Genomic DNA, 19071 nt, shown 5'->3' on the forward strand with positions numbered 1-19071 from the left:
GTTGATGTGACTAATAAAGACAAAATCCAGGTAAACTTTGAATTTATTTTCAAATTTAAATGTTCATGTCTGCATTGTCAAGGTTGATGCGTTTGCAACTTTTATGAATTTGCTTTAGAAACAGACGGTTTTGATGACTCCTGTAGCATGAATTAAAAAAGAATCACATTATGTTTTTGCAAAGATTTACATCAGTCAAATTTCCATCAAGTTGAAAGCTAGTTTTGCAGTATTTTTCAAAAAGAAATGTTTAGTTTAAATTGATCAACAATTAATGTCTACTTAAATTCTGTGAGTTATACTAACCCATCACATCTGAGGTATTTGGCCAGTTTAATAATAACATTGCACTTTAAGACACACATTTACACTGATGTAAAAATATGTTTTTAAGGGATTTACACCGAGTCACTAATAAGGTTTGGCAAAAATGGGTAATGGGGAAAAATATATTCAGAAAAAAATGTGTGGGCATAATGACATAATCCTGTATTTCTTAATGCATACACTTTAAATACTTTATAATTTTTTTTGGTCTGCTGACATTTAATGCCTCTGTGCCTGTTTGCTCCTCCTTAGCAAATATCCAATTATTGGATTTTGTTTTGTTGCTTTTTAGCTCCTTGAGCAAATATTATAAGTAGTTCTAGTGCTAAAACGCTGAATGCTCAGCTGGAGTAATGCCATTACTTCCACAGGGTGCGGACACACTTAGGCTTTTCCTTGAAGATAATAATGGGCAAAGCTAGGTCCAGTACGAAGCTTTGCAGCGACGGTTGTAAAAATTGACCCTTGTAGGATTCAGCCTGTTATGGTTAACCCTTGATGGTGTGAACGGTTTATTAACCTGGGTTGGTTACATCTCAACACCACTGAAGTCAACTGATCATTGATTAATAAAAAAAGATCCCAGAACCTCTTGCCGTTGGTTTTAGTCCTGCTCTGTTGAGTACGGGTGAGGAAGGGCAGCAGCTTCTTGAGTTTACTTAAGTGCCGCAGGGTTTGAACTAATGTCCACCAAGATTTCGCTTTTCTCCACTTGTCCAGTCGATTCCGATGAAGGTCAGACTCATGGTCATGAAGATGAAACCTAATGCTGTGAAACATGCCGCCTAAAAAACAAAGATGTGTTTTAGTTCCTACAGTTCTCCTGGATGTGACTGATGTCAGAGTAGTCAGTCAGGAGCTCACCTGAATCTTTGGTCTGGACTTCATTGGCTCCTGGTCAGTGGGGATGATGCGAATGTAAAATAGTCCAGGAAGGATGAAGATCAGACTGGGAGCAGTGGTTGCACCTGGGCACAGAGAACACAAACTTATCACATATAAACCATAAAACATCATTTTAACTTGCAAACATAAAAAACTGGAATTTGCTATAATGTAATGATTAAACACCCTATTATGATATACTGCATAATGACAGGACAACCTAGTGTAATGTGTAGTATACTCTGTATGATGATTGGATACGCTTGTATAATGTATAGTACAATATACTGTATAATGACTGGGTATCCTAGTATAGTATATAGTATAATATAGTACATAATGTTTGAATACCTTTGTAATGTATTGTATGATTTAAAGTATAATGATTCTATACCCTAGTATAATTTATAGTATAATATACTGAATTCATACAGTATAATAATCATAGTAGTTCAGTTATGATTTTCTTTCTCTGAATTCTCTTTTTCTGTCACCGTTAGTGTTTTCTTCTATGGCCAAGGTCCAGAGTTTTTTTGTTTTTTGTTTTCCTCACCAATGATGCCAAAGATGTCTCGAATATTTGGAACGAAGATGACCAGCAGGTTGACAGCGAACAGCAGACACACTGCTATGGCAGTGTGACGAATCCAGTGGAAGGGTTTCTCTGGAAACAGCAGCTGCAGAAGGGCACGACGGATCTGACACGGACATACAGTAAAGGTCAGTCATCAGACTGGTTGGTCAAAACGAGACACTTGGTGGATGTATGTCATTTAGTACAGAGATGCTAATGTAGCTAGATGTGTGTGTCGGTGTTGGAGTGTGCTCACAGGAAACAGAACCACGGGTACAGTCAGAGTGACAGCCACTAGAACAGCCAGTCTCACACACAGGATGAGTGTGTCCAGAAGGTCCACTTTACTGTAGGTGTGCAGCAGCTCTGCTTCAGTGTTGTCTGTAAATTTAACCACATACAGAGTTATATTACGCTGCTGCGTTCTAATAAATCTCTGCAGCAAGGGCAATGTGTCAGAGGTCGCTCTCACCGTAGAAGGTCAGGTATCCAAATATGGCAGTGAAGAAGTACATGGTGAACATCCCCAGAATGGAAACATTGCCAATGTTCTGCATTCTTCTCTTGGTTGGGCTTTAAAGAGACAAAAAGGTGACTGTGATTTGATGTTGAAGATAACAGACAATAGTGCTCATGAGGGACTGGGCTATTGATGATTAACAACAGGAGGCTGTGCAGAATGAAATAGATTAGAAAAGTAGTGTAATGCTCAGATTTGTTTCAGGACAAACATGTAAAAACTTTTTTTTTTCGCCAGTTTATCTCGCTCAAAGTGATACATTATTTGCTTTGATTATTTATGTGTTAACGCAATAGTCCTGTTAACTTGTCCAGCCCCAATTAAAAGTAATTAGTAATACAAACTGAAGTCCCTTATTCATCCCACAATGGGTTAATTTTGTGCCTTAGCAACTTCCATAAGCTTCCACGGGAGGCGCCATTAATTGATTATTGATATTATTAATTATTGTAAAACTGTTAATTTATGTTAATCGTATATATTCTGTACCACCATTATTCCTCCATGTATTCAACATTACAATCCAGTTTGAACCTTACTTGCTCAGTTCAGTATAAATGGGAAGCACTTCAGGATGACACACAAAAGCAAATGCCAGGATGGGGATGGTATAGGCTGTCTGAAAAAAAATTCAAAGAAAATCCAGGGACATATATAAGTTGAAGCTTCACAGAGGTCATTTGTATGTTTTTGTCCTAAATCATCTCTGACCTCCTGGTTGATAGTGACATATTTGGGAGTGCATGTTTCGTCTGCAGTGGTTGAAGTCTCAGAGAAGTTACCAAACACTTCCAGAGGACAGGCGATGTTGAATTTTTTGTAGATGACCTGTAGTTTTAGAGACAGAAGTGTGTGAGGAGGTCTAAAAGTGGTTTACCTTGATGGACAAATGATGAAACACTGCTCCTTAGTTTTCCTAGAATGAGAATCTTAGATATTCAGGGACTCACCGCTATGAGAAAGAAGAGCATGCAGGTCAGAGAGAATCCACTGGTGTAGCCAAGGTAACCTATGAAAAGGACAGAACTGACAGTTACAATCCACGTTCTCCTTGTTACACCACCTCTTAGCATCTTAGTTGTTGGGTCACATGACTTACCCAGGTGTTTCATCAAGGCGAGCGGTAGGATGATGCAGACAGTGACTATGATGATGAGGTAATTTCCATTCATGTACCAGTTGCTGAGTGCAGAGCAGGAAAACACATTGGCAATAAGTTGTGAAGTCGAGTGAAGAGGAAACTGGGACACTACAGGACAGTTACGCAAAAAGTAATACTCACTCGAGGCTGGATGCCTCATCCAGAAAAGCTTGAATAACCAGTGGTAGCTCATATTTTACAATGAATAGGTAACTGGACATGGCTGCAGGAGGGAAAAGACAGAGGTGTGTTGAGCAAAAGAGGCAGGTTTGGTGATGCTGATTGGTATTTTATTATTATTTTATTTTGTTTGAAGACAATTGCAGTTTTGTAGGAATTGCAGTTGTTAATGAAGTGTACATTTGGGGTGCTGAACCACTGCCATATAGATTAATGTTTCACTAATGTCTTACCTCCAATATTATGTAAAGTTATAATGAGAGCTGCCATGATTTTCCCTGGATGACCAAACGCTCTGACACCGAGCTGCTCATAGGCACGAATACCTAGTCAGACCACAGACACCAACAGACACAGAGAAAACCAATCACAGCTCATATGAACTCACTCTTTCATCTTACACAGGAATGTGAAAAACTCCACACCTGAAGCGCAGTGTTCTTCAGATGAATACTCACCCACAACTCCAGCACTGCATAGTAAAAGATGAATGGAATAACAGGAAAGAAAAGCGATGCACATCAACAGGATCCTGCAGAAAAACCACCAAGTCTGAAGGTAAGAAACAGTTTCATATTTAACAGCTAAAGATGAGAAGACAACCCATGGATGTGAATACAACTCACAGGAAAAGGACGATGCCTGTGTTTGACATGGCATAGGACAGACCCAGGATGCCGCTGCCCATGATGGCGTTGCTTAGGTTGAAAACAGACATGCCAAATGATGTTTTACCTTCAAACTGCACAAAAAAAAGACACAAAACAGGAAAATTAACTTCATAAAATCAATATATATATATATATGATGTCTTATGGTGAATTCTGAATACATTTTTGCTAATATAGTTAATATATGTAAGCAACAAGATTGCTCAGAGACATGGTTAGTAAAGTAGAGCGCTAACAGTTAGCTCTTCAATAATGTTATAAATATTATAAATGTTTGTAACACGTGAACTGTGTTATTGACTCCATCCAAGTGAAAATTCTATCAACAACCTTCCTGTTCTTACGTCTGTAAACTGAGCTCTCTTTGGTTCATCACCCTTTAGTTGCAGGAAGTTTGTCTTCTCCGATGGAATTCTGTGACATAAAATTCAAATTTAAAAACATGGAACAATTTTAATTGCATTAAAATAATAATAATTCTGAGAACAGTAAAAGCCGTGGGAGTCAAACTTACCCTGCCTCCACAGACACGGGGGCATCATGGTGGTGATTACTGTTCGGAAACTTCTGCAGCTCCATCCTTGTGACAGGTTCTGTTGGTCGTAATGGCTTCAGGTAGATTTAAATGGAGAATCTAAAAACAAACAAACATTTTTTTTATTGAGCTAATAAAATATGTGCTAAACGAAGCATCAATTTAATTTATTTTTTTGTTTCGATTACTTATATCAGGCCATCAGGGTGCCTGGGTTTGTTAACTCAATTAAAAGAGGAAACATTCTCTTATTCCTTATGACCAAAGCTTTGTTTTAGCCCATTAAATAGAGAAAGACAGACGTCAAAGAAGATTTCACAATCACGTTAACGTCACTGGTATCAGGGTATACTCCTGTTCCCACTCAGCTGCAAACATGGCGAGGGAGAAGCCAAACAGGACACACAGTCTTATCAGGCAGACCCTGAATGTCACACTGACAGCATTGATTTTTATATTTGGCTTTAGTTTAGTTCAACTTGAAACGTGTAGTATTAAAAAGTGCCAACACACCTAAATCATTTGTCATTGATACATTTATTTTTTGTAACGAGCAACGAGCCAGAATATTTTAAATTATTACTTTGTCAGCAAAACCTTTTCCCACCACGTTGCCTTTGGGAAAGGCAACGTGGCTTTAGTGATAAGAGACTCGACTGCAGACCGGATCGCTCCACCTGTGGATTTTGTTTTACTGTGGGCCTGACAGATAGATAACAGCTGAGAATGGGTTCACTGCCCAGATAAGACTAAAACAAATCCTCAAACATTGACAGTTTGTACAGTTTTTGTCACGTGGTAACTATTTGTAAATAATCCCTGTAATCGAATATTTTTTCTCTACTGTAGTGATTAGTGAGTAGAAAAATATGTAAATTTATGAAATACATTTAGCATACGTTCATCACATGGGTCATACGAAGCACTGGCAATGTGTCATGTCAAAGTTTTTGCTCTGAAAAATTATAAAAGTTTCAAACAAACACTTTTATTCAATCATATTTGAAAGTTTCACATCTAAATTTGGAAAGTCTTCAGTGATGAAGGAAGGAGGAAGGTGTGATTACTGGAAATGCTGCAATAAACATAATAATTGACATGGTAAAAGTCCATTGATTGATTTAGACTAAGGAACCAAAGCCTTTAAGAGCTGCTAGAGTGGAACACATTGATCCTGTGAGTGACACCTGCTAGTGGGAAAAATAAATGAAAGTGCAAGTAAGAGTTTTGTTGTAAGAAGCTATGGTGTCAGTGTGTTCAAATCTGAAGGGTCAAAAGTCAAAAGTGGTCCAAGGAAGGAAAAGCAGGGAACCTGCAACACGGCCATTGCTGCAAAAAATCAAATTAAAATAAAAAAAATAACAGTAATGTGCAAAAATGCCCTGCTACCTTTGGGTAAAGAGAAGAGAAATACGATTTTTAAAAATAAGGCTACAAGGCTAATTCTTTGGCTCACCTTTCATTATCAGACTTTTTTGTGATGCAGGTACACCCATCCTGTGCACCAATCAGAATCAAGGCCCTGTGTATTTCTGTTTGTGCAAACATGAATTCTTATTGCTCGATTACTGATAAGGGCTGGAGTACTTGGGTGCTTTCAGTGGCCAAAAGAGTCATTTACCAGGAACAAACATGTTTTCATCAAGCACACAATCTAAAAGTGCTAATACTGAAACATTAGTTGGTTAAAGATGCTTATATGTAGGCTCAGTTCAATATTTAAAGAGGGTATTTGAAGTACTTAGTGGTAAAATTGTCTAAAAATAATGCAGAAAAATGCTGCAGTCAGTACAGGCTTGGTCAACCACACCATAATTATTTAAAGCAAAAATAAGCAAATCTGCCGTCCATGTTTCACAAATACATCTTCTGAAAACAAACAACACAGTGAACCTGCGTTAACCCTGTGTCTGGTTGGCTTTTCCTACTCCTACTCCCCAATCCTGGCCAGAACACTATTCCCATTATTTCTTAGAGAAACAACCGGGAGGATTTTTGTTGTAAAAAAAAGACTTGAAAAAGAAGTTAAGTTTCTTCTTTTCCTCCGGTCAGTCTTAACAAATAGTAAAAACACGTGGCAACACATTATTCTCAACGCTGCCAAAATAGAAGAAGACAGACTTACCTAGAGACTCTGACCCAGGTGGCTCCAGTGGCAGACTCCTGCAGTGGTAGAACCTAACTGGGATGGAATCCTGGTTTGAGGAGGTAAAGTTTCAGCTTGGAAGCCTTTGTTAGTTGGGCTTGAGTTTTCTGTGGAGGCCAGAAGAACAGCCTGTCTTGGGGAGAAGTGGTGGTGGAGAAGAGGAAAGAGGAAAGCAAATGTTGGAGCAAGTAGAGAGAAGGGAGGGCTGCTATGAGCGACAGTTTCAGGTTTCTGGTGATGTCACATGTTGGGGGTCCTCCTTTTGGATACAGTAGAAAAAAAGAAAAAAAAGTAAGAGTGAAAGAAAAGCTTCTCATACATATGTGTATGTTTTTCAGCTAGATTCAGCTAGATAGATTGGTCCATTGGGACTTTTCTGGGTTTCTATATCACCTACTATACACACAGGGTCTGTACTAACCCCCACCCCCCACCCCCCACCGCTCTTTTTCCAACTCTGACTCGTGGAGAGACATATGGTAAAAAGTCCGTGTTACATAAGAGTCTGCCGCTGCTGTATGTTGGAAGAAAACAGGAAGAGTCTATAGCTAACTCCTACTGCTTGGAGGTCCCTGTTAGATTAGACGCCACACAATGGTAGAAATAGATAACACCGTCCCTCTGAAAAAAACGTTAAACTCTGATCTTTAAGTCTTTGAAATTTACAAACATTTAGGGGAAAAATACATTCCCAGTGATATTTTATGGTCAATTGCTTCCATCTGGAAGTGCGATCTCATTGCCTTTATTGTATGTGTGTGTGTGTGTGTGTGTGTGTGTGTGCAAGCCAGTGAGAATGTATGTATGTGTATGTATGTATGTACATAGAGTGCAATACTTTTGGAAAGATGTCATTGAAACATTTCCATGTTTCTCAAACTCCCCCCCCCCCCCCACCGCTCTTTTTCCAACTCTGACTCGTGGAGAGACATATGGTAAAAAGTCCGTGTTACATAAGAGTCTGCCGCTGCTGTATGTTGGAAGAAAACAGGAAGAGTCTATAGCTAACTCCTACTGCTTGGAGGTCCCTGTTAGATTAGACGCCACACAATGGTAGAAATAGATAACACCGTCCCTCTGAAAAAAACGTTAAACTCTGATCTTTAAGTCTTTGAAATTTACAAACATTTAGGGGAAAAATACATTCCCAGTGATATTTTATGGTCAATTGCTTCCATCTGGAAGTGCGATCTCATTGCCTTTATTGTATGTGTGTGTGTGTGTGTGTGTGCAAGCCAGTGAGAATGTATGTATGTGTTTGAGCTAATGATGCAATCTTTTTTCCATATGTCTCATTGTTGTCTGGGTGTCGGCAAAGAGGTTCCATCTGTGTTCATATTTAACACCACCAATGTTGTGGACTTTGACTTCAAACCAGTATGTACATAGAGTGCAATACTTTTGGAAAGATGTCATTGAAACATTTCCATGTTTCTCAAACTGTCAGGGACAGGACTCTGGGAAACAACGATACAGTAGAACAATGAAATGCTGCCCTTGGCAGGGGTGCAGTTTTCATTCACTGTTTTTGTGAACTGCTCGTAAATTCCATGGCTAGTAAAAAACAGGATGTATTTACAATTGGACTAGAAAAGAAAACAAATACTACTAGAAATACACACAAAACGAAAAGGCTAGGAAATAACAAACTAGCTTAATAGCGGCTAAAATGTAACACAAATTTAATTTAATTACATGCATGACTCATGACTGAAATTTAACAAAATTAACCAAAAGAGCTTGAGTTACTGAAAAAAAACCCCAAACAAACAAACCCAGGTCTAAACCAGTACACACAGAAACCTTAACAGTCTTGGCTTGAATATACTCTTGCACCAGGAGATAGCATTAGCCATGTTAATCACCCCGGAAAAAATAAAGAAATATCTATCAGCAGCACCGACCTAGTCCCAGCAGACTGAAGAACCAGTGATTGTTGTTTAAGATTTTCATAACAAGGATTTATGAAAAATCTTTAATCAGAACATTTATCATGTTTGTGTTCACAAGCAGCTGGAACTTAATGTTGCATGTCCCACTCACAGTGAGACTACGGTCACTGGCTGCAGGAGGAAGTATAAATAGTTGCTTTACTCTGAGGATTAGAGAAAGAGCAGCAAGAGATCACCTGGAGCAATGAAACAGTCACACACACACACACACAGAGAGAGAGAGAGAGAGAGAGAGGGAGAGGGAGACATTGTTTAAATGAAAGTTGTCACAACGTCTGCTGAATTCTCAGTTGAGTTAGTTTAGAAAGAATTCACAGTTAGTATCCGCTCTTAATGGTATTTTTATGAAAGACATAATACTGTCAATATTCGGCTTGGGTAAAAATGTCGTTTCCTGTTTGTCTTTGTCTTGTGTTTGCTTGGTTATCTCCAGCTCTGTGCTTGCAAAGAGATTTATTTGCTGATTATCTAGGATATCTTTCTTTATTCCTTTGTTATCTGAATGGGCAATCTTGAATTTGTGCTATTCTGTTATTCAATCATATGTTTTTTATTTTATTTTATTTTGTTTTGTTGGTGGTTGGTAGCAGGATGATTCTTTTTATGCTTATGAAACAGATATGTTACAGGATGAAGGAAAATAGGCTTAGTTAAAAAACTAAAGTCAATTACAAATGAATCGAGCTGACAGTGTACTCCTTATTGTGCCTGCCCCGTCCTGAGCCATGACAGTCCTTCACATATCCACTTAGCTCTTCTGTCACTAAGCTGCTTATACAGCAGGTGAATGGAGACACTGGCAGAGATTTGTTTACAGAGGCAACGGAAGCATGTAGTTTTGTATAAAGTTGACTTTAGTGGCTTCATTATTCAGTAAAAATCTGGATTTTACTCTTTTCTCCTAACTGTGAAGAAGAGAAGTCTGTGAGTGCGGTCCGGATCCAATCATCTGCCATGGAGTGCAGTGACCAGGTAAGGGCTGAGAAACACAACACCATATATGGTAAACATAGACTGTGTGTAATGACGTTCTCAGTTCCAATCCAAAATACAAATATATGTTCAGTTATGTAGGTGGTAATTCAAATATAAGCATTAATGATCCTGCAGAGGGCGATCTAAGCAATTGTAACATTAATTCCCTGTTTTCAGAGAAGCTACTTTGTGGTTTTGCTGTAATTAATTTGGAGGGTGCGTAAGTTACATGATTTTTTTTTTTTTTATGTAAAAGCTTAGCACAGTTTAAATAATTTAGATGGTTCCAGCTGGTTCCAGAGATGGATAGATAGAGGCCGAGAGTCGAGCTGGTAATCCCTCAGCCTGACTGTTTAACTGCCAGGCCACCAACATTGACATTTTGAGGTTAAAATAACAGCAGATGATGTGAACACAAAGATTTACAAGATAGCTGTAGGTGCTGCACCCATTAACCTGTGACACATGACTCCCTCACTGCTAATTAGCAGCTCAGCTAATCCACTAAGCCTGTTTGTTATTGATCGTTTTGTCTCTACGTTGACAGATGGTTCTTAGTTTGAATTCTAGGTTGAGGTGTGTTTTGAGTATCTTTGCAACGATAAATTGTCCTGTGATTTTCTGTCATTTAAACAGATAACACCTCACCTGATGCTGGCTGTAGGGACAGCTGTGATTGGCTCCCTGCAGTTTGGCTACAACACAGGTGTCATCAACGCTCCTCAGAGTGTGAGTCCACAGTCATGTGAAACAGAAGTTTTTCTATTTGTGGGGAAAATGAAGTCTAACCGGAAAAAAATGTGTGTTTTTTTAGACGATTGAGAGCTTCTACAACGAGACATGGATGAACAGGTTCTCAGAGCCAATCTCACAGAGCACACTAACAGCTCTGTGGTCACTGTCTGTGGCCATCTTCTCAGTGGGAGGCATGTTCGGCTCCTTCTCTGTTGGCCTCTTTGTTACCCGCTTTGGCAGGTCTGACAGACGCTTCACTTCCTGTTTTCATTATTATAATCATTGTTCTTCATAAGTTGTGAACTGAAAAGTAACAGTCGTTATGTCATCCCTGAAGGAAAAACTCCATGCTCATGGCCAACGTGCTGGTCGTTGTCGCTGCTGCATTTATGGGCTTCTCCAAGTTGGCTTTGTCCTTTGAGATGCTCATCATCGGCCGTTTCGTAATCGGTCTCTACTCTGGTCTGTCCACTGGTTTCGTGCCCATGTATGTGGAAGAGATTTCACCCACGTCTCTCAGAGGAGCCATGGGCACGCTGCACCAGCTTGGCGTCGTGATCGGCATTCTCCTGGCACAGGTGTGTCCAAAATAAGTTTACTTTGTTTACATAGTGGTGTTTTAGAAATATTCAAATCTCTTTTTCTCTTTTCTGAGACAGTGAATCATGGATTGTGTGGAATAGAATTGAAAACAGAAGTAAAGTTCTGTATTCTCATGATATAGTAGCAGAACAATAACATAATGTCAAATAAACAAACTCAAACTAAGAACAATCTCTCACAATTTAACTGGTAGCATGTCATGAAAATGGCCAAATATACATAATATTTAACATATATAATATACTTGATTTTTTTATATTTATATATATGTACAGTATGTATGTATCTGTCTATCTATATATATATATGTTATATATATATGTACATATTATTTTCTGTTTGTTTTCATCCACAAAGTTGCTGATTTACAGACTGTGGCTGTACCTCACTTTGCCAAACCTTATATTTAGTTACGTACTACTTTTAGCCACAGTTTTCGGATTTGCATAGGTAAACACTGGCTCCAGGCTAACATTTGGACAATCTTACAGCCTGGTCTGTTGGATGTAAATCACAGTGTGAAATAGCTGGGAGCCAGACCACAAGGAGCTTTAAAAGATTTCTAGCATCCTAAAACCACTGCTAAATTTAACTGGCAGTCAGACATACTCTAGGTAGACTGGTATGTCATAGTTACAATAAGAGCTGCAGCAGCAGAAGTCTGTCCCGACTGAAGCTGAGACACAGCACTGCCACCAGTTTAACAGGGAACCATGGTCAACATCCAGTCACAGGGTCAAAGAGGTCAAAGAGTCAGATACACAGAAAACAATTTTGTAAATGTGATATTTACATATAGGGCATAGTGGCCGCAAAGGTCATGACCTGACTGAAGAAATGGTCCTCACATGGGGCAGACTTGTTACTGGTATTGTCTAATAACATGTATGATGTGTAATGAAATGTCCAGTACTTGCTTTTGTCTCATCATATTAGCTGTGTTCATATCTTTGTGTACTGTAGATCTTTGGAATTGAATCCATCATGGGTAACGCCTCTCTGTGGCCTCTGCTGTTGGCCTTCACCCTGCTGCCTGCAGCCCTACAGTGTGCCCTGCTGCCCATCTGTCCTGAGAGCCCCCGATACCTACTGATCGAATGCAATGAAGAGAGCAAAGCCCGCAGCAGTAAGATACACACACACACACACACACACACAGCCTTGATTTGTAGCTAACACATTTGGACTCAGAAAGTAATTACTTTATACTGTTGGAAAAGTCAGCAAATACAAAGACAAAAATGTTAAAGAAGCTAAAAGCAATCCATCAAAGACTGGAAGTTAGCAAAATAATGGTAAATATTGATAAAGGGCATAAATAATGACAGGTTTCCCTGTTTATATCTAAAAGTTAGCCCAAAAATAGATAAAAGGTAGCACTAAACTAAACACAGAGATAACACTTACTGCCGTGAAGAAGAATCCTGCTGTCAGGGAACTGCATTTTGGCAGAATGTTTTTGTAAACATTCTGGTTCACGCTCCAGAATTGGTTTTTAGTTTTAATGAAGCTGCGGGGAAGTGACGATGTGGGTGAGGATCTTCAAGAGATGAGAGAGGAGAGCCAGCAGATGAGGAGGGAGAAGAAGGTGACCATCCCAGAGCTGTTCCGCTCCCCTGCCTACAGACAGCCCCTCCTTGTGGCGGTCATGCTGCAGCTTTCTCAACAACTTTCTGGAATCAACGCTGTAAGTTTTCTTTACCCGTAGAGAAGTCATGGACAAATATTGAAGGTATCTTGGTGCTGACAGACGAGTGTACATCATATTCTATGCTATACTATTTAGACACCCGATCATAACCCTGTTGTTCAAGGTCACTGAGTCAGAGATAAAGTTAAAAAAAAGATCGTGTAATGCTCAGTTTTAGCCACTCAAAATATTACTGCAATTGCTAAGCAACATGAGGCCACACTGTGCATGTGGTAATTAAAAGAGAACAGTGATGAAAGTAGATCAGCAGAAATGACATAGAAGCTTGTGGTATGGGTAAATATGTACAGTTTTGTATAAGGTTTCTGCTGAAGGAACTGAAATAAATGATGTATTGTGTACAAGTTATTAGTCTAATCCGATCAAGTAAGAATAAAAGATTTAAAAATGTTGTGCATTTCTTGACGATGCAGGGTCAAGAGGTCGAAGAAGTGACACAAACTACAGGACAACTGATGACATTTCATTATTTTCAGGTTTTCTACTACTCCACTGGAATCTTTCAGAAGGCAGGAGTATCTCAGCCTGTTTATGCAACCATCGGTACCGGAGTGGTCAACACTGCCTTCACCGTTGTCTCTGTGAGTCACAATGCACACATAGAAAAAAAAAAAAAACATAATAATAATTCAAATAAAACGTATTGATCTATATTTGGTGTTGCTGCACGATTCCTTCTCATTTCTGACAGTTGTTTGTGGTGGAGCGAGTCGGCAGGAGACCACTTCACCTCACTGGTTTGATGGGAATGTCAGTGTCAGCAGTTTGTCTGACTGTTGCCATGGCGTTGTTGGTAGGTTCTTTGATGGTTTCTCATTTTTTTGAATTTTTTTTTTATTTTAAATCGTTACATTTTGTTCCTTGTCCATAGAACTGGACAGGGAACATTTTTGGAAATTCCCAGGTCATGATGTGATTATCTTTGACTAGTTTAGTTATTTTCACTAATGTTAATGCTGTAAGCTTATTTTAGCTTATTGTGAGCATTATAGGCTAATATTTAGATTTTTATTTTTTTAAATGCTGGCTGATTGAAAGTTATTTTTTGCTATCCTTCAATAAAAATGGTATTACTTTTAATCCTAATTAACACTAACTCGCTTAGTGTTTGCTTTTATGACTATCATTTTGTTATGTATAGACTACTTTTAATTAGAATTTCAAACCTTCATTAGACATTTTTTTCAAGCTAATTTTCTGAAATGATTGTACTGCATTCTTCAGGACCAGCTCCCATGGATGTCCTACCTCAGCATCGCTGCCATCTTCAGCTTTGTGGCATTTTTCGAAATTGGCCCTGGTCCCATCCCCTGGTTTATCATAGCTGAACTGTTCAGTCAGGGGCCCAGACCTGCTGCCATTGCTGTGGCTGGTTTCTCCAACTGGTCTTCAAACTTCTTAGTGGGGATGTGCTTCCCATATATTGAGGTAAATCGGAAATTATATTATTAAAAAAAAGTTTTTTTCCTGCACAATAAATTGAATGTGATTTTATTGTTTTCAATGCAGCAACTCTGCGGTCCCTACGTCTTCATCATCTTCACCGTCCTGTTGCTCGGTTTCTTCGTCTTCACCTACTTCAAGGTGCCGGAGACCAAGGGTCGCACCTTCGATGAGATTGCAGCAGGTTTCCGACAGTCAGCAGGTCACGGTGCAGACAAGTACTCGGCTGCCGAAGAGTTCAACACCCTGAGGGGAGACGATCCTGACCTTTGAATGCTGCTCTAGGTGTTCACATTCAAACCTTTTACAAGTGAGGTGAACACACATGCGACTCACTCAACCCAGCTGACAATGTGGCCCCACATACAATAACCATTTACCTTCTGACCCCATATGTGCAGTTCACTTGGAGCTCCCCTGGTACAGTACATGTGGTGCACATGCTTCATGCAGCTGTGCACTTGGTTTAATTAATAATATACAAAATTCTATTCATAAAAATTCTCAATTTTTGATTCAATTACTGGTCTGAATTAGTGGAGTGGAAGCTAATCATGACTAAAGGAGGGCTTGTGAACAAACATGAACCTGAAGGGTTTTTTAATTAAGTAACTTTTTTTTCTTTACCTAATACGTATATGGCATTTTGGTCTTTTTCACTTGTGATGTTAGACAAATCAATCATAAGCAATATTTTAAAAATAACATAGAATAGCTAAAAGGAAAGCTAAAATACTAAAATTATGTGTAGTACATGAATTGTAAATGTCTTGCATTTTTAAAATGTGTCCAACCACAGATTCTGTGCTCTTTTAGTAAGTGTTTTTTTTTCTTTTCTTTTTTAGTGTTTGGTTGCGGTTTTTTGGAACTTTTTAAGTAAGTAAAATTCCTCTAAAGTTTTTATGTCCTAGATCAAGGGTCTCAAAACATTTTTTCTCTGAGAGCTCCTTTTACAAAATAAAATTCTTTGTAACAATTATTTTCATAGATCAATGTGAACAAACAAATTCATTAAGCTTTGCATGAACATTTACCTTATGTTACTGTCCACATATCACATTAGGCTCACATCAATAATATTATTAATAATAATGACAAGGGTGGTGGCGAGAGTGCAGCGGTAGGATTGCCTTAGTGCAGTGGTTCTCATTTATTTTGACCATCCCCTGCCCCACCAAATGTTCTTATTTGATGAGAACCATGTGGAGAAACAAAAAAGTTCTTCATAATTCTTCACCACTTGAACAACATGTCGTTCGATTTTAAGATTTTACTGAAAAAAAATCTCAAAATGCTGTAATTGATACATGAAGAAAAGGTGAGAGTGATCACACTGATTGAACAGCAGACACAGACAGAGGGGGAAGTGACACTTAATTTTTGTATTTGTAGCTGAAATATTTTCATACGTATATTGTAATATATGATACAATTATTATAAAAATATTGATGCAGCTGGAGGCCAAATCTTTAACAGCGTCTGGCTTTTGAGACAATAGTTGCAATGAAGCGCTTCTAACGCTAGAGGTCAGCATTTCAGCACACATTTTCTAGGTATGCCACAGGTTCTTTCAAACTGGAGTGTTTGTCATCTGTTTCCTAAGAAGTAAAAAAAAATCACATAAAAAGGTCCACATCACTCTCTGATCCTAAACGCTCTATATGAAAATAATCAGAATCTGCCTGGAGAATATCATCTCCTCATCTGTGATAGGAAGGTCTCGTCTGTCTTACCTCTGAAATACTTCCACGTCATTCCACTTCAGTTGTTTTATTGAACACTTTTTTAGTTGTTTGCTCTTGTCTTCTCTAAGTGCAGCTTTGCCTCCATGTTGGCAGCGGTTGTGCTGAGTTTGCGTCATTTGAACACAAGCCCTGCAAATCAAACATGCCGTTTTATCCTCCCAGGAAGCAACACACATCACTTTTATCTTCTTTGGCTTTTTTTCTGTTTGTTGTACAACAGTCTTTGTGCATACAGTGTCTCTGTTTTACTGTGTTTATTTTATTTTTATATTTTCTCCAGCATGCTTTGTGGTCTGTCAAATCAGCTCTTCTAGACCAAGGGATCCTGAACTTTTCCATGAAAAAGTCGCCCAAAACAGCATTAACTTGCAAACCCACAGACAATTCTACAAAATATATAAATAAACATCAACTTTTATTCACTATTTACTATTTGTTTAGCATTATCATATGATTAATAATGTTTACAAGACTGTTTCCACTGAAAAATAAACTTTCCAACAAACTGTTGACAGATAAGAACAGAAAAAAACCAAAAACAAATCAAATGTGTCAACGCGATTCCCAACATAGTTCAAATTCGTGTTGTCCATTTTGCACTAGGTAGCTACACGCTAGCTTGAGAAGCAGAGCTTCATAACAGGTGCGAATCGTTGCCGTTATGCCAAAATTCGCAATTGTCGTACAAGGTGCCTTCAGGTACCATCAGAAACTTGAGTATTTGAAGATTATGCTAGTTTACATGTGGAACGGTTCAGGACAAATGGTTATTTTAAAGAAGAAATGATTCTTTTGATTAGCAATAGTGAATTTATGAGGCCCGCCCTAGCGCCCCATACTTGAAAATCATTGTTGTAGATCACCAGTTGGTGCAGGATGAAAACATTTTCTGACCAGAGACAAAATATTAAGGCAGGAATAAACAAATATTTTCCAACTTTGACGTTTTGCCTCCTCCAGTGGTGATCTATACAGAGGGCCATTGATCTGATCCATCAGCTAAATCATCCTGTCCCTGTGTTGGGTGATGGTATTTTGATGAATGAAGTTTTTCAGTGTGATGATTCATCAAAACATGTTATATTTGAACACATTATTGTGATATAACTATTGCTGCCAAATCCTCAGATTTGCTGTGTTTCCAGTCTGTACATTCCATAAATTGGTCCGTCTTGTTGTTGGACTTCATCCTTATCACACCAGTGCAGCATCATAACATTCCAAATCAATATCAGTCAGTCAATTAAGACTGGTAAAATCAAATCAGGCATTGATTCGTGTTCCGGACAGCTGCTGGGCCTGAAGATAACGACTTGGATGACGTTTTAAGAGGCGATTGATAATTATAAACTCTTGATATTTCTCCCTCTATTCATTAGTGGTTCATTTTTTAACATTTTGCTCCATTTCATGGCAGACTCACTGCATCAGTGGCATGGCTTTCTGTAGCCGTACACGACTTCCCTGTGAATACAAGAGAACGTAACTGCAGTTCTGTTCAAACCCACAGCTGCACGCCACTCTGTCTGGTTCTGTCAGACATTTATTCCAGTAAAAAGAGAGTGTGTTTTTCATCCCCACTCTTTTGCGTGATCAATAAAGCATCTCACTTAGCCCACTCAGTCTGTCATCGTTTCTAACCACAGAGACTTGTGAATGAAAGGGAAAAGAGTGGAGCTGTTGTTTGTGAGAGTTCAACGTATGACAGTGATATTTTATGCAAATGGAAACGTCTCTGAACAAACAGGAAGAGGGAACAGAAGGACAAGGGTGATTTTCACACACTCTAAACAAAGAAACTCAACCTCTGGTAAATGAATAATGTTAAAGGCTGAATATTCAGCCTGTCCTTAACGGTCCATCTGTCATTTTAGATCATTACTGCTGATATTACATCTATTCTGTTAAACCTTTGATATAGAGAAATAACGTTGTATCTGGTTTCAATGTCCAAACTATAAATTCAGGCTTTCCCATGGCAGAATCATAGTCAAAAACAAATGGACACAGCACACAAATGTTTGAAAGTGATTTGAAACAAGTATGCTTAAACTGATTATTACATGACAAAAAAAAGTCATTTCAGAGGCGCAGATTGTTGCCTGATTGATTAAAGCTGTCATTTTACCCAATAATAATAAAATAAGTTAAAAATATGAAATTACAAATGTCTGTTGTGTAAAATGTAAGGTTTAAAACTGTAGAAAAAAGTCATAACAAACTGACCTCATTGACTTTCATTGTGATGTTGATGCAATAGCAAAGCAAAAAGGAATTGCTACTAAATCCATAACAGAAATGTCAATATCTGACTTCTACAGGACATACATTGGTCCTCAGGCGAGATGAGATCGGTTTTGACCGATCAACATTATTTGGCAGCAAAGGGATTGATAAGAGCATTTAAAAACACAGATGACGTCACAGTCGATAGTGGTCAGAAGACAGATAGCACAGTCGTCTTAGTCACATGACTGAGGGCCAGATTGGTGTAAAATAGTTGAATTACTGATCATGATATTTCCTTTTTTTGAGTTTCACATAAAAAAAAAATACTAACCCCAAATGTTCCTCTTTTATCTCTATTGCAGGGCCTAGAATCTTATTTCTTCTGGTCCAGCAGAGTGTCAGTGTCCATCTAACTGGAAAAAAGTTGGCTTTTGCAGCAACAGAGTTCACTCATGCTGTAGATATTTCAAACTTTTCTTAAGCAAAGCTTTAAAAAATCCATGCTGAGGTCTGGGTCTGACCAGAGCGTCTCTTCTCTGCACTTCTGTGGCCAATCACACATTTGTAGCCGGTGAAAGGAACTGCTCTGCTGGAGGATTTCACTGTTTGTCAGACACCTGCTCTGAAACAGAATAAACACTAGTTTGGATAATTAGCTGCCACTCCACACACAAACACACACACAAACACACGGAGAG

At 38.6% G+C, this 19071-nt stretch overlaps 2 protein-coding genes across 2 annotated transcripts; one reads left to right on the top strand and one right to left on the bottom strand.

The window, feature by feature from the left end:
- Positions 1 to 25: 25 nt before the first annotated feature.
- On the bottom strand, positions 26 to 7371 carry LOC103384821 (sodium-coupled neutral amino acid transporter 3-like). The gene is made up of 16 exons (XM_008318499.3): positions 6959 to 7371; positions 4813 to 4932; positions 4643 to 4712; positions 4254 to 4369; positions 4086 to 4159; positions 3861 to 3953; positions 3589 to 3670; positions 3406 to 3488; positions 3257 to 3315; positions 3018 to 3134; positions 2846 to 2925; positions 2259 to 2359; positions 2043 to 2167; positions 1766 to 1910; positions 1192 to 1295; positions 26 to 1112 (listed from the first exon to the last, which is right to left on the bottom strand). Exons 2-16 carry the CDS (start codon positions 4875 to 4877, stop codon positions 1008 to 1010), a joined length of 1419 nt encoding a protein of 472 aa, XP_008316721.1. The 5' UTR covers positions 4878 to 4932; positions 6959 to 7371; the 3' UTR covers positions 26 to 1007.
- Positions 7372 to 7920: 549 nt separating this feature from the next.
- LOC103384820 (solute carrier family 2, facilitated glucose transporter member 1-like) lies at positions 7921 to 18290 on the top strand. The gene is made up of 10 exons (XM_008318497.2): positions 7921 to 9903; positions 10543 to 10635; positions 10721 to 10881; positions 10979 to 11219; positions 12208 to 12370; positions 12744 to 12931; positions 13432 to 13536; positions 13647 to 13748; positions 14180 to 14383; positions 14465 to 18290. The coding sequence occupies exons 1-10, from the start codon at positions 9886 to 9888 to the stop codon at positions 14669 to 14671; spliced, it is 1482 nt and encodes a 493-aa protein (XP_008316719.1). The 5' UTR covers positions 7921 to 9885; the 3' UTR covers positions 14672 to 18290.
- Positions 18291 to 19071: the final 781 nt, after the last annotated feature.

The sequence above is a fragment of the Cynoglossus semilaevis genome, chromosome 10, assembly GCF_000523025.1.
Source record: "Cynoglossus semilaevis isolate Cse_v1.0 chromosome 10, Cse_v1.0, whole genome shotgun sequence".
Taxonomy (NCBI): Eukaryota; Metazoa; Chordata; class Actinopteri; order Pleuronectiformes; family Cynoglossidae; genus Cynoglossus; species Cynoglossus semilaevis.